At 40.8% G+C, this 14,874-nt stretch overlaps 3 protein-coding genes and 1 pseudogene across 3 annotated transcripts; all 4 read left to right on the forward strand.

Moving 5' to 3' along the window:
- Positions 1-143: 143 nt before the first annotated feature.
- Positions 144-3,526, forward strand: LOC143009055 (B-cell receptor CD22-like). Its single transcript, XM_076161051.1, has 7 exons — positions 144-544; positions 641-1,027; positions 1,236-1,535; positions 1,616-1,876; positions 2,074-2,161; positions 2,448-2,484; positions 2,843-3,526. Exons 1-7 carry the CDS (start codon positions 487-489, stop codon positions 2,903-2,905), a joined length of 1,194 nt encoding a protein of 397 aa, XP_076017166.1. The 5' UTR covers positions 144-486; the 3' UTR covers positions 2,906-3,526.
- A 267-nt stretch (positions 3,527-3,793) lies between these two features.
- LOC143009046 (myelin-associated glycoprotein-like) lies at positions 3,794-8,897 on the forward strand (annotated as a pseudogene).
- Positions 8,898-8,928: 31 nt separating this feature from the next.
- LOC143009049 (myelin-associated glycoprotein-like) lies at positions 8,929-12,061 on the forward strand. Its single transcript, XM_076161044.1, has 7 exons — positions 8,929-9,117; positions 9,214-9,612; positions 9,801-10,100; positions 10,181-10,441; positions 10,665-10,752; positions 11,039-11,075; positions 11,440-12,061. Exons 1-7 carry the CDS (start codon positions 9,060-9,062, stop codon positions 11,500-11,502), a joined length of 1,206 nt encoding a protein of 401 aa, XP_076017159.1. The 5' UTR covers positions 8,929-9,059; the 3' UTR covers positions 11,503-12,061.
- Positions 12,062-12,398: 337 nt separating this feature from the next.
- On the forward strand, positions 12,399-14,862 carry LOC143009047 (myelin-associated glycoprotein-like). The gene is made up of 7 exons (XM_076161042.1): positions 12,399-12,527; positions 12,624-13,016; positions 13,205-13,504; positions 13,585-13,845; positions 14,205-14,280; positions 14,357-14,396; positions 14,475-14,862. The coding sequence occupies exons 1-7, from the start codon at positions 12,470-12,472 to the stop codon at positions 14,685-14,687; spliced, it is 1,341 nt and encodes a 446-aa protein (XP_076017157.1). The 5' UTR covers positions 12,399-12,469; the 3' UTR covers positions 14,688-14,862.
- The last annotated feature ends 12 nt before the right edge of the window (positions 14,863-14,874 follow it).

Below are 14,874 nucleotides of genomic sequence, written 5' to 3' on the forward strand. Positions count from 1 at the left end.
AATCATCAATCAATCAATCGCTATCGTAGGCGTGCAAGTTAAAAATGTAAACAGGAAGTGGTTGATATGGTTTTGAACACCTCTGCAGTAGCCGTATTTTGCAAAAGGGAAGTCTCCCTTGATACATCCAGGCATTTCCACTCTGTGGTCTTTGAGTGCAGCTTATTATAGAGTTATTTGTATTGTAGTTGAATTGGAAAAGGAATCATTGATTTGGTATTAGTGTTGTCTGTAGTGAAACAGAGTGTGACTGTTTAAGGTGAAATGTGTGAAACATATTGGGGTGGAGCTGCTGTTTAGATCAGATGTGTTTGTGTTCCAGCCTCTAATCAGGGAAGTGGCTTTGATGGTTTGTCGCAGCTCAACTGGAACTTGGTAGTTCCATCATTTCATCAGTGAGATCAAGAAACTGATGACTTGTCCTTCTCCTCTAACCTCTCTTGGTGAGATTATAACTGATGCATTTAGTTTCTCCACGCTGTTTCAATGGCATTTGTGAATATGGTGACACACAGTGTGATACTTGGCCTCTTCTTCCTTTCAGGTGAGCTCTCTTTAAACACTTTGATTCAGAAAGCATTGAAATCATTTAGCAAACTGGATGTTTTTGTTAACTTTGTTCCTGATGACTGTTTTACAGGCGCTCTGGCTCAGGGGAGGCGTTGTCTCGCAGATCTTGACATTAATTCACTACAGAGGATAGAAGCACTGAGTGGCTCTTGTTTGCAAATCCCATGTACCTTCAGGGATCGATCAGGCAAAAAAAAAAAATTTAAGAGCACAAGAACAACTTTTGGAGTGTGGGTCAAACATAACCTTCAGTACAATAGAAATATTGTTATTTACAACAGCAGTAAGACAGTTAACACCCCTCCAATAAATATTATTGGAGACCTGGCTCAGAGAAACTGCACCACTATATTTAACAGTTTAACCACAGCCTACGACGGGACGTACTACTTCAGAATTGAGAACGGACCATACAGGGCAGCAGCACTTTGTGACCCTGTTGCCATAACAGTTACAGGTAAGAGTCTCTTTATATTTTAATTACATTTTATTCTTTTGAATGTCTGTAATCATTTTAGAAATCATGCACTGACTTTGACCCTTGATTGATTGTGTTCCATGATGGAGTTATTCCACTTTGTCATGAATCAAATTCACTCTCTGTTCCACTCTGGTTAAATGTGAGGATATTTTCAGTTTTTCTTATCTGTTTCTTTTTGAACCAGATTCCCCTCAGAGACCCAGAATTGTAATCTCAGGTGAGCTGAAGGAGGAGCAGACTGTCACTGTAACGTGTTCAGCTCCCATTCCCTGTCCTCGCTCCCCCCCCAGACTGACATGGAATCTCCCACATGCTTCTGACAAAACACAACACAATTCAACCTGGATCTCCATAGCTAAAATCCAGACGACCCTTCTCCTCTCTGACAAGCACGATGGATTGTCTATCAAATGTTTTTCCACACACTCTGTGAACACAGGCAAAGACAAGACATCAGGGGCAATACTGCGTCTTAAAGTTTCATGTAAGTCTCTGCATGTCCTCTCTCATGCTCTGATGCAAAGATCGTCTCTCACTCCAGCTCGTCTCTCATATTTTCCTCAGACGGGCCCAAGGACACCTCAGCATCCATCAGTCCCTCAAACTTTGTGTCACCGGGCAGCAGAGTGAATCTGACCTGCTCCAGCAGATCCAACCCTCCTGTCTCAAGCTTCACCTGGTTCATGAACACCACAGATGGAGCTGTTTACATATCTGAGGGAGACTTTCACAGCTTCAATGTGAACACCTCAGGAATTTACTACTGCATGGCAACAAATGACTTTGGTCATCAGACATCACCAGAGATCCATGTGAATATTGAAGGTAAATGCTGGCAAATGAATACAGAATGTGTGTGGATTCATTTGATGGGATTAAGTGAATACATTTGTGTGTGTGTGTGTGTGTGTTTGTGTGTGCGTGCGCGTGCGTGCGTGGTTGTGTGTGTGTGTGTGTGTGTGTGTGTGTGTGTGTGATGTTTTTGAGCCGTGGCAGACGGTAACCATGGTGTTGTGTGACAGGTGATGATCAGTTGGTGGTGGTTGTCAGCGTTACAGTGACGACCCTTGGAGTCGTCCTGCTGATCGTCACACTGATCGCCTTTGAGTGGTGAGGAACATTTCAATCATCAAGGAAAGAGTTGATGTTTTTATAACTGATCGGTGTCAATGTGGTGTAAAGAATGAGGAAAATAGATCACAGAATATGCAAGAACTCATTAGAACTCATACCTCCATTATTTTAACTGATCCCTTCATTTTGTGGTGAAAGCGTTCCTTCAGCAGTCGTGCTCCATCCTTCCACCTGGATGGAGACAAACACACAACCTCCTTAGCAGAAGCAAGGAAAAATGAAAATGTGTGAAATCTCTTAATTCCATCTCCATTTCTTCCAGCTGGTTTCGATCAAGATATTCCACTAAAGCTGTAAAGGTAAGATAATCTATTATTATTATTATTATTATTATTATTATATATTCTGGGCTAAAACTAGATCATTTGGCTCAAGACTCAAAAACACAGAAAACAAAGAATGTGCTATAGGCAGAAATATCTGCACCTGCTTTAGTGACAGTAAACTACAATGTAATGCAGTCGTATGCATTTTTCTTCAATATAAATAGTTCATCATTCGATTCACAAACAGAACAGGATCTGTCATCAAAAGACAGAATGATGCAAAAGCAGCACAGAGAAAGGACTGACAGCTGTGTGTGTGTGTGTGTGTGTGTGTGTGTGTGTGTGTGTGTGTGTGTGTGTGTGTGTGTGCACGCGCGCTTCATTTCCACAGCACGCAGTGGACACAGGGGAGTGTGAAGACATCAACAGAGTGATTGAGGTCCAAACAGACTGAGCCATGTGGAGAAATGGAAGGGGAAGAAGAAGAAGAAGATGAGGATGATGATGATGATGTCACTGGAATCTCTTTTTGTACTTAATATCATTTGTGGGTGAAATAAACAAGGAAGTGATCCAGAGGTGGATCATAGTTTTTCCTGCTTGGTAGATATTACAGTGTTACTTTACTCAGATGAAGTATTCATGCCAGTTAAGGAGTCAATGACTGTCAATAGTTGAATCTTTTGTTACACAACTTAAAGGATCATTTATAATTCTGAGTGTATTGCAGTTGTGCCTTGACTTGTAAAAGTCTAGAGTGTTATGTGCTTTTATTTTGATAAAAATGACATTTTCCTCTCATACTTCTGTGTGAGTGTGACTTGTGTTGTGTGTTCTGTTTACATACATATCTGTTTGTTAGGCTATGCTGTGATATAGTGTAACCATGTCAACCAACAAGTAAGTTGAATGTTTGGTTGTCATGTTAATGTTTAATATTTAATGTTTGTTTCACTGAGACTCCTGAAGTCGCTTCTTTACAAATCTAAGCTACGGCCCTGTTTAGTTTTATTCACAACATGTATCCACATAAGGAGAGTGAAGCATATCAGTTTGTACTAAGCAACAGAATAAAAAGAATACATTCAAAGGAATCATTGATTTGGTATTCATGTTGTTTGTTTATAGGGAACCTGATGAGTGTATGAGGCTGTGACATCTGACTTCTGTAATAAAACAGAGTGTGACTGTTTAAGGTGAAATGTGTGAAACATATTGGGTGGACCTGCTGTCTAGATCAGATGTTTGTGTTCCAGCCTCTAAACAGGGAAGTGGCTTTGTTGGTTATTTGCAGCTCAAGTGAAACTTGGTAGTTCCATCATTTCATCATTGAGACCAAGAAACTGATGACTTGTCTTTCTCCTCTGAGCTCTCTTGGTGAGATTATAGCTGATGCATTTAGTTTCTCAACGCTCTTTCAATGGCATTTGTGAATATGGTGACACACAGTGTGATACTTGGCCTCTTCTTCCTCTCAGGTGAGCTCTCTTTAAACACTTTGATTCAGAAAGCATTTAAATCATTTAGCAAACTGGATGTTTTTGTTAACTTTGTTCCTGATGACTGTTTTACAGGCGCTCTGGCTCTGAGGAGGCCTTGTTCTGCAGGTCTTTACATTACTTCACCACAGAGGATAGAAGCACTGAGTGGCTCTTGTTTGAAAATCCCATGTATCTTCATGGATCATCCTGGTTACAAAAACCATTTGACAGCACAAGAATGACTTTTGGAGTGTGGCAAAAAAAATCAGAAAAATCAACATATCTGAATGATCACGGAACTGTGATTTACAACAGCAGTAAGACAGTTAACACCTCTTCAATAACTATTATTGGAGACCTGGCTCAGAGAAACTGCACCACTATATTTAACAGTTTAACCACAGCCTACAACGGGACGTACTACTTCAGAATTGAGAACGGACCATACAGGGCAACAGCACTTTGTGACCCTGTTGACATAACAGTTACAGGTAAGAGTCTCTTTATATTTTAATTACATTTTATTGTTTTGAATGTCTGTAATCATTTTAGAAATCATGCACTGACTTTGACCCTTGATTGATTGTGTTCCATGATGGAGTTATTCCACTTTGTCATGAATCAAATTCACTCTCTGTTCCACTCTGGTTAAATGTGAGGATATTTTCAGTTTTTCTTTTCTGTTTCTTTTTGAACCAGATTCCCCTCGGAGACCCAGAATTGTAATCTCAGACGAGCTGAAGGAGGAGCAGACTGTCACTGTGATGTGTTCAGCTCCAATTCCCTGTCCTCTCTCCCCCCCCAGACTGACATGGAATCTCCCACATGCTTCTGACAAAACACAACACAATTCAACCTGGATCTCCATAGCTAAAATCCAGACGACCCTTCTCCTCTCTGACAAGCACGATGGATTCTCCATCATATTTGTTTCCACACACTCTGTGAACACAGGCAAAGACAAGACATCATCGGAAATTAAGCATCTTAAAGTTTCATGTAGGTCTCTGCATGTCCTCTCTCATGCTCTGATGCAAAGATCGTCTCTCACTCCAGCTCGTCTCTCATATTTTCCTCAGACGGGCCCAAGGACACCTCAGCATCCATCAGTCCCTCAAACTTTGTGTCACCGGGCAGCAGAGTGAATCTGACCTGCTCCAGCAGATCCAATCCTCCTGTCTCAAGCTTCACCTGGTTCATGAACACCACAGATGGAGCTGTTTACGTATCTGAGGGAGACTTCTACAGCTTCAGTGTGACCACCTCAGGAATTTACTACTGCATGGCAACAAATGACTTTGGTCATCAGACATCACCAGAGATCCATGTGAATATTGAAGGTAAATGCTGGCAAATGAATACAGAATGTGTGTGGATTCATTTGATGGGATTTAGTGAATACATTCTTGTGTGTGTGTGTGTGTGCGTGCGTGCGTGCGTGCGTGTGATGTTTTTGAGCCGTGGCAGACGGTAACCATGGTGTTGTGTGACAGATCAGTTGGTGGTGGTTGTCAGCGTTACAGTGAGGACCCTTGGAGTCGTCCTGCTGATTGTCACACTGATCGCCTTTAAGTGGTGAGGAACGTTTCAATCATCAAGGAAAGAGTTGATGTTTTTATAACTGATTGGTGTCAATGTGGTGTAAAGAATGAGGAAAATAGATCACAGAATATGCAAGAACTCATTAGAACTCATACCTCCATTATTTTAACTGATCCCTTCATTTTGTGGTGAAAGCGTTCCTTCAGCAGTCGTGCTCCATCCTTCCACCTGGATGGAGACAAACACACAACCTCCTTAGCAGAAGCAAGGAAAAATGAAAATGTGTGAAATCTCTTAATTCCATCTCCATTTCTTCCAGCTGGTTTCGATCAAGATATTCCACTAAAGCTGTAAAGGTAAAACACGAGACATGATTTATTCTGGGCTAAAACTACAAACAGACAAACAGAACAGGATCTGTCATCAAAAGACAGAATGATGCAGAAGCAGCACAGAGAAAGATGGTGAAGAAGACTGAGGCCAAGTAATGTGCACATAAAAGTCAGGTCCAACACAAATAAAGGAAGGAAAAAAAGGACTAAAATAGGAGGAAAAGTCAAAAACATGAATGCAAGCATGCTGGACTAATGGAAAAGAAATTCTACTTCAATTGAAATTTAGAAATGTGACCTGGAAATGTTCCTGAAAATTGGGAAATTGTTGTGTGTTCTTGGTCTTAATTACTACTGAGATACAGGAAGGAGCTTGTTCTGAAAAAGCTCCTGCTGAGGAAGAACCAAGGGCTTTTATTTTGAACATTCATTCAGTCAATAACATAAATTATCTGGATATATTATCCTGATACTGTCCATCATCCACAAAAACACATTTGAATGCATCATTGGTGCACATGCTCACTGAGCACATCGCTGTAGAGTGACTACAGCACTGACAGCTGTGTGTGTGTGTGTGTGTGTGTGTGTGTGTGTGTGTGTCTGCTTCATTTCCACAGGATGCAGTGGACACAGGGGAGTGTGACAACATCAACAGAGTGATTGAGGTCCAAACACACTGAGCAATGTGGAGAAAAGGGAGGAGAAGAAGAAGATGATGCCACTGGAATCTCTTTTTGTACTTATTATCATCATTTGTGGGTGGATCATAGTCTTTCCAGCTTGGTAGATATTACAGTGTTCCTTTCTCAGATGAAGTATTCATGCCGGTTAAGGAGCAGTGTTGCCACAGTTACCTTGAGAAAGTAACTAAGTTACTTTACTGATTACTTGATTTTAAAAGTAACTAAGTTAGGTTACTCGTTACTTTATTAGTTACTTTCAGCAGCTGCCGACAACAACCTCCTCCGCCTCTACATAAAAATAACAACCGGTTTTGCCAATACTCACTTTATTGGAAGTGAATTTTAACAGTAACTCCAACAATGTATCTCCATTAGTCGCAGCTCTCTTGCACCACCTGGGGCTTGCTCTGATAATTGTACTGTGCCATGCTGCGACTCCAAATGTTTCTCTAAATACGAAGTCGTGTTTCTATAGCAAGAAAGCACTTTGTCGCCAGCACAAAGTGTACAGCGAACTTTTATGTTGTCTTGTTTAGCCGACACAAACTGAAAATAATGACTGTATTTCCAGCCCGAAAGCGCGCATCTCTCTCCTCCCTCCATTGTTGTTTACATACGTTTGTGCAGCGTGGTTTACACGTGACATGTCGCACACATGACGTTCATCCCCGAAACAAGAAGAAAGCAAAGAATATAATACATATTATTGATATTTTATTTTTAATTAAGGAATGGTAACGCACAGTTACTTGGATAAGTAAATTTAATCTGATTACTGGTTTGGAAATAGTAATGCGTTAGATTACTCGTTACCGAAAAAAGAGGTCAGATTAGATATTACTGGTATCACTGTTAAGGAGTCAATGACTGTCAATAGTTGAATCTTTTGTTACACAACTTAAAGGATCATTTATAATTCTGAGTGTATTGCAGTTGTGCCTTGACTTGTAAAAGTCGAGAGGGTTATGTGCTTTTATTTTGATAAAAATGACATTTTCCTCTCATACTTCTGTGTGAGTGTGACTTGTGTTGTGTGTTCTGTTTACATACATGTCTGTGACATCTGACTTCTGTAATGAAACAGAGTGTGATTGTTTAAGGTGTGAAGCATATTAGGGTGGACCTGCTGTTTAGATCAGATGTGTTTGTGGTCCAGCCTCTAAACAGGGAAGTGGCTTTGTTTGTTAGTCGCAGCTCAAGTGAAACTTGGTAGACATGTAGACACAATGCTTCTAATGTCAATAACTGGACTCATAGTAAACATACACTGTGTTTAAATTCATCACTATAGTCACTTTATAGTCACTTTAAATGGCTGCTTCTCTTGTGTGTTAGGGGAGCCACAATGGAAGCCAATTCTAGGAGGGATAATTGGGATTATTGTCCTCATCTGCCTGGTTGTCTGTGTTTGGTAAGTGTTGTAGAATATACCTGGGGAGATTTTGTTATTACCTACTGTGATCTAATGGGATTCTTGTGTCTTTCAGGTGGTTAAAGTCGTCATATCGATCGCGACAACAAACACAGGTGAGAAAATACAAAACTGTAGTATCAGAATGCGGGGAATTATCTCCTCTGAATTTCTCGTATGTTCCATTTCCACAGAGCCAAATGGGCGCAGCAGCAAATACTGAAGAACCAGACAATAACGTAGGAAGCATCCACTATGGAGAGATCAACTTCTCCAGGCTGGAGCCCACACAGGCGGGGGAGAGCCAGGGGCATGAGGACACAGTGTACGCACAAGTCAAAGTGTCCCAGCCAGCACACACCACGACACAAACAGAGAGCATCTACGCTCAGGTGAAGAAAAAGTGAACAAGTGACCATCAGTGCTCATCAGTGTGTTGATAGAAATGCATTCAAATTTAGTAGGATTCATAACAAATGTAGCTTTATTTCACCTTTCCATTTGTATTTGTATTGTTTCAGTTACCGCTTTAACTTTTGTCATTTGTAATTCACACATTCTGTACATGCAAATAAAAGTAACAAAACTATTTTAAATACAGGATTAACCATGTGTTACCATGTCAACCAACAAGTAAGTTGAATGTTTGGTTGTCATGTTAATGTTTAATATTTAATGTTTGTTTCACTGAGACTCCTGAAGTCGCTTCTTTACAAATCTAAGCTACGGCCCTGTTTAGTTTTATTCACAACATGCATCCACATAAGGAGAGTGAAGCATATCAGTTTGTACTGAGCATCAGAATAAAAAGAATACATTCAAAGGAATCATTGATTTGGTATTCATGTTGTTTGTTTATAGGGAACCTGATGAGTGTATGAGGCTGTGACATCTGACTTCTGTAATAAAACAGAGTGTGACTGTTTAAGGTGAAATGTGTGAAACATATTGGGGTGGAGCTGCTGTTTAGATCAGATGTGTTTGTGGTCCTGCCTCTAATCAGGGAAGTAGCTTTGTTGGTTTGTCGCAGCTCAACTGGAACTTGGTAGTTCCATCATTTCATCATTGAGACCAAGAAACTGATGACTTGTCTTTCTCCTCTGAGCTCTCTTGGTGAGATTATAACTGATGCATTTAGTTTCTCCACGCTGTTTCAATGGCATTTGTGAATATGGTGACACACAGTGTGATACTTGGCCTCTTCTTCCTCTCAGGTGAGCTCTCTTTAAAGACTTTGATTCAGAAAGCATTGAAATCATTTAGCAAACTGGATGTTTTTGTTAACTTTGTTCCTGATGACTGTTTTACAGGCGCTCTGGCTCTGAGGAGGCCTTGTTCTGCAGGTCTTAACATTACTTCACCACAGAGGATAGAAGCACTGAGTGGCTCTTGTTTGAAAATCCCATGTATCTTCATGGATCATCCTGGTGACAAAAAACCATTTGACAGCACAAGAATGACTTTTGGAGTGTGGCAAAAAAAATCAGAAAAATCAACATATCTGAATGATCACGGAACTGTGATTTACAACAGCAGTAAGACAGTTAATACCTCTCCAATAAATATTATTGGAGACCTGGCTCAGAGAAACTGCACCACTATATTTAACAGATTAACCACAGCCTACAACGGGACGTACTACTTCAGAATTGAGAACGGACCATACAGGGCAACAGCACTTTGTGACCCTGTTGACATAACAGTTACAGGTAAGAGTCTCTTTATATTTTAATTACATTTTATTGTTTTGAATGTCTGTAATGACATTGACCCTTGATTGATTGTGTTCCATGATGGAGTTATTCCACTTTGTCATGAATCAAATTCACTCTCTGTTCCACTCTGGTTAAATGTGAGGATATTTTCAGTTTTTCTTTTCTGTTTCTTTTTGAACCAGATTCCCCTCAGAGACCCAGAATTGTAATCTCAGGTGAGCTGAAGGAGGAGCAGACTGTCACTGTAACGTGTTCAGCTCCCATTCCCTGTCCTCGCTCCCCCCCCAGACTGACATGGAATCTCCCACATGCTTCTGACAAAACACAACACAATTCAACCTGGATCTCCATAGCTAAAATCCAGACGACCCTTCTCCTCTCTGACAAGCACGATGGATTGTCTATCAAATGTTTTTCCACACACTCTGTGAACACAGGCAAAGACAAGACATCAGGGGCAATTCTGCGTCTTAAAGTTTCATGTAAGTCTCTGCATGTCCTCTCTCATGCTCTGATGCAAAGATCGTCTCTCACTCCAGCTCGTCTCTCATATTTTCCTCAGACGGGCCCAAGGACACCTCAGCATCCATCAGTCCCTCAAACTTTGTGTCACCGGGCAGCAGAGTGAATCTGACCTGCTCCAGCAGATCCAACCCTCCTGTCTCAAGCTTCACCTGGTTCATGAACACCACAGATGGAGCTGTTTACATATCTGAGGGAGACTTTCACAGCTTCAATGTGAACACCTCAGGAATTTACTACTGCATGGCAACAAATGACTTTGGTAATCAGACATCACCAGAGATCCATGTGAATATTGAAGGTAAATGCTGGCAAATGAATACAGAATGTGTGTGGATTCATTTGATGGGATTAAGTGAATACATTTGTGTGTGTGTGTGTGTGTGTGTGTGTGTGTTTGTGTGTGCGTGTGCGTGCGTGGTTGTGTGTGTGTGTGTGTGTGTGTGTGTGTGTGTGTGTGTGTGTGTGTGTGTGTGTGATGTTTTTGAGCCGTGGCAGACGGTAACCATGGTGTTGTGTGACAGGTGATGATCAGTTGGTGGTGGTTGTCAGCGTTACAGTGAGGACCCTTGGAGTCGTCCTGCTGATTGTCACACTGATCGCCTTTGAGTGGTGAGGAACGTTTCAATCATCAAGGAAAGAGTTGATGTTTTTATAACTGATTGGTGTCAATGTGGTGTAAAGAATGAGGAAAATAGATCACAGAATATGCAAGAACTCATTAGAACTCATACCTCCATTATTTTAACTGATCCCTTCATTTTGTGGTGAAAGCGTTCCTTCAGCAGTCGTGCTCCATCCTTCCACCTGGATGGAGACAAACACACAACCTCCTTAGCAGAAGCAAGGAAAAATGAAAATGTGTGAAATCTCTTAATTCCATCTCCATTTCTTCCAGCTGGTTTCGATCAAGATATTCCACTAAAGCTGTAAAGGTAAGATAATCTATTATTATTATTTTTATTATTATTATTATATATTCTGGGCTTAAACTAGATCATTTGGCTCAAGACTCAAAAACACAGAAAACAAAGAATGTGCTATAGGCAGAAATATCTGCACCTGCTTTAGTGACAGTAAACTACAATGTAATGCAGTCGTATGCATTTTTCTTCAATATAAATAGTTCATCATTCGATTCACAAACAGAACAGGATCTGTCATCAAAAGACAGAATGATGCAAAAGCAGCACAGAGAAAGGACTGACAGCTGTGTCTGTGTGTGTGTGTGTGTGTGTGTGTGTGTGTGTGTGTGTGTGTGTGTGCGTGTGTGTGTGCATGCGCGCTTCATTTCCACAGCACGCAGTGGACACAGGGGAGTGTGAAGACATCAACAGAGTGATTGAGGTCCAAACAGACTGAGCCATGTGGAGAAATGGAAGGGGAAGAAGAAGAAGAAGATGAGGATGATGATGATGATGTCACTGGAATCTCTTTTTGTACTTAATATCATTTGTGGGTGAAATAAACAAGGAAGTGATCCAGAGGTGGATCATAGTTTTTCCTGCTTGGTAGATATTACAGTGTTACTTTACTCAGATGAAGTATTCATGCCAGTTAAGGAGTCAATGACTGTCAATAGTTGAATCTTTTGTTACACAACTTAAAGGATCATTTATAATTCTGAGTGTATTGCAGTTGTGCCTTGACTTGTAAAAGTCTAGAGTGTTATGTGCTTTTATTTTGATAAAAATGACATTTTCCTCTCATACTTCTGTGTGAGTGTGACTTGTGTTGTGTGTTCTGTTTACATACATATCTGTTTGTTAGGCTATGCTGTGATATAGTGTAACCATGTCAACCAACAAGTAAGTTGAATGTTTGGTTGTCATGTTAATGTTTAATATTTAATGTTTGTTTCACTGAGACTCCTGAAGTCGCTTCTTTACAAATCTAAGCTACGGCCCTGTTTAGTTTTATTCACAACATGCATCCACATAAGGAGAGTGAAGCATATCAGTTTGTACTAAGCAACAGAATAAAAAGAATACATTCAAAGGAATCATTGATTTGGTATTCATGTTGTTTGTTTATAGGGAACCTGATGAGTGTATGAGGCTGTGACATCTGACTTCTGTAATGAAACAGATTGGGACTGTTTAAGGTGAAATGTGTGAAACATATTGGGGTGGACCTGCTGTCTAGATCAGATGTTTGTGTTCCAGCCTCTAAACAGGGAAGTGGCTTTGTTGGTTATTTGCAGCTCAAGTGAAACTTGGTAGTTCCATCATTTCATCATTGAGACCAAGAAACTGATGACTTGTCTTTCTCCTCTAACCTCTCTTGGTGAGATTATAGCTGATGCATTTAGTTTCTCCACGCTGTTTCAATGGCATTTGTGAATATGGTGACACACAGTGTGATACTTGGCCTCTTCTTCCTCTCAGGTGAGCTCTCTTTAAACACTTTGATTCAGAAAGCATTGAAATCATTTAGCAAACTGGATGTTTTTGTTAACTTTGTTCCTGATGACTGTTTTACAGGCGCTCTGGCTCTGAGGAGGCCTTGTTCTGCAGGTCTTAACATTACTTCACCACAGAGGATAGAAGCACTGAGTGGCTCTTGTTTGAAAATCCCATGTACCTTCATGGATCATCCTGGTGACAAAAAACCATTTGACAGCACAAGAATGACTTTTGGAGTGTGGCATCATAAAAACAAAACAGATCTGAATGGTCACGGAACTGTGCTTTACAACAGCAGTAAGACAGTTAACACCTCTCCAATAAATATTATTGGAGACCTGGCTCAGAGAAACTGCACCACTATATTTAACAGATTAACCACAGCCTACAACGGGACGTACTACTTCAGAATTGAGAACGGACCATACAGGGCAACAGCAATTTGTGACCCTGTTGACATAACAGTTACAGGTAAGAGTCTCTTTATATTTTAATTACATTTTATTGTTTTGAATGTCTGTAATGACATTGACCCTTGATTGATTGTGTTCCATGATGGAGTTATTCCACTTTGACATGAATCAAATTCACTCTCTGTTCCACTCTGGTTAAATGTGAGGATATTTTCAGTTTTTCTTTTCTGTTTCTTTTTGAACCAGATTCCCCTCATAGACCGAGAATTGTAATCTCAGGTGAGCTGAAGGAGGAGCAGACTGTCACTGTAACGTGTTCAGCTCCAATTCCCTGTCCTCTCTCCCCCCCCAGACTGACATGGAATCTAACACATGCTTCTGACAAAACACAACACAATTCAGCCTGGATCTCCATAGCTAAAATCCAGACGACCCTTCTCCTCTCTGACAAGCACGATGGATTGTCCATCATATGTGTTTCCACACACTCTGTGAACACAGGCAAAGACAAGACATCAGGGGCAATTCTGCGTCTTAAAGTTTCATGTAAGTCTCTGCATGTCCTCTCTCATGCTCTGATGCAAAGATCGTCTCTCACTCCAGCTCGTCTCTCCTATTTTCCTCAGACGGGCCCAAGGACACCTCAGCATCCATCAGTCCCTCAAACTTTGTGTCACCGGGCAGCAGAGTGAATCTGACCTGCTCCAGCAGATCCAACCCTCCTGTCTCAAGCTTCACCTGGTTCATGAACACCACAGATGGAGCTGTTTACGTATCTGAGGGAGACTTCTACAGCTTCAGTGTGAACACCTCAGGAATTTACTACTGCATGGCAACAAATGACTTTGGTCATCAGACATCACCAGAGATCCATGTGAATATTGAAGGTAAATGCTGGCAAATGAATACAGAATGTGTGTGGATTCATTTGATGGGATTTAGTGAAGACATTATCTGTGCAGGTGTTTGGTTAACAACGAGTAAACAGTGAACGCTCTTTACAATGCTGCTCAGACACGACTTCATCATTCATACATCCCTCATATTTTACAATAAGCTGCACAATCAGCGACTCGGATGTCAATAGTATATGTTGACAAACCTTGTCTACTCAAAGTCTTTGGTCATATTTGAGACGTGTAGACACAATGCTTCTAATGTCAATAACTGGACTCATAGTAAACATACACTGTGTTTAAATTCATCACTATAGTCACTTTAAATGGCTGCTTCTCTTGTGTGTTAGGGGAGCCACAATGGAAGCCAATTCTAGGAGGGATAATTGGGATTGTTGTCCTCATCTGCATGGTTGTCTGTGTTTGGTAAGTGTTGTAGAATATACCTGGGGAGATTTTGTTATTACCTACTGTGATCTAATGGGACTCTTGTGTCTTTCAGGTGGTTCATGTCGTCATATCGATCGCGACAACAAACACAGGTGAGAAAATACAAAACTGTAGTATCAGAATGTGGGGAATTATCTCCTCTGAATTTCTAGTATGTTCCATTTCCACAGAGCCAAATGGGCGCAGCAGCAAATACTGAAGAACCAGACAGTAACATAGGAAGCATCCACTATGGAGAGATCAACTTCTCCAGGCTGGAGCCCACACAGGCGGGGGAGAGCCAGGGGCATGAGGACACAGTGTACGCACAAGTCAAAGTGTCCCAGCCAGCACACACCACGACACACACAGAGAGCATCTACGCTCAGGTGAAGAAAAAGTGAACAAGTGACCATCAGTGCTCATCAGTGTGTTGATAGAAATGCATTCAAATTTAGTAGGATTCATAACAAATGTAGCTTTATTTCACCTTTCCATTTGTATTTGTATTGTTTCAGTTACCGCTTTAACTTTTGTCATTTGTAATTCACACATTCTGTACATGCAAATAAAAGTAACTTAAACTATTTT

The sequence above is a fragment of the Genypterus blacodes genome, unplaced genomic scaffold (assembly GCF_046128005.1).
Source record: "Genypterus blacodes isolate CSIRO-AG114 ecotype Tasmania unplaced genomic scaffold, CSIRO-AGI_Gbla_v1 ptg000110l_1, whole genome shotgun sequence".
Lineage (NCBI taxonomy): Eukaryota > Metazoa > Chordata > Actinopteri > Ophidiiformes > Ophidiidae > Genypterus > Genypterus blacodes.

What these genes read in the sequence shown, in the direction of transcription:
- LOC143009055 (XM_076161051.1), top strand. Translation starts at nt 487, where the DNA reads ATGGCATTTGTGAATATGGTGACACACAGTGTGATACTTGGCCTCTTC. An exon ending in TGTTGCCATAACAGTTACAG is followed by an intron (nt 1,028 to 1,235) that starts GTAAGAGTCTCT and finishes TTTTTGAACCAG; the next exon opens with ATTCCCCTCAGAGACCCAGA. An exon ending in ATTCCACTAAAGCTGTAAAG is followed by an intron (nt 2,485 to 2,842) that starts GTAAGATAATCT and finishes TCATTTCCACAG; the next exon opens with CACGCAGTGGACACAGGGGA.
- LOC143009049 (XM_076161044.1), top strand. Translation starts at nt 9,060, where the DNA reads ATGGCATTTGTGAATATGGTGACACACAGTGTGATACTTGGCCTCTTC. An exon ending in TGTTGACATAACAGTTACAG is followed by an intron (nt 9,613 to 9,800) that starts GTAAGAGTCTCT and finishes TTTTTGAACCAG; the next exon opens with ATTCCCCTCAGAGACCCAGA. An exon ending in TCTGCGTCTTAAAGTTTCAT is followed by an intron (nt 10,101 to 10,180) that starts GTAAGTCTCTGC and finishes TATTTTCCTCAG; the next exon opens with ACGGGCCCAAGGACACCTCA.
- LOC143009047 (XM_076161042.1), top strand. Translation starts at nt 12,470, where the DNA reads ATGGCATTTGTGAATATGGTGACACACAGTGTGATACTTGGCCTCTTC. An exon ending in TGTTGACATAACAGTTACAG is followed by an intron (nt 13,017 to 13,204) that starts GTAAGAGTCTCT and finishes TTTTTGAACCAG; the next exon opens with ATTCCCCTCATAGACCGAGA. An exon ending in GATCCATGTGAATATTGAAG is followed by an intron (nt 13,846 to 14,204) that starts GTAAATGCTGGC and finishes CTTGTGTGTTAG; the next exon opens with GGGAGCCACAATGGAAGCCA.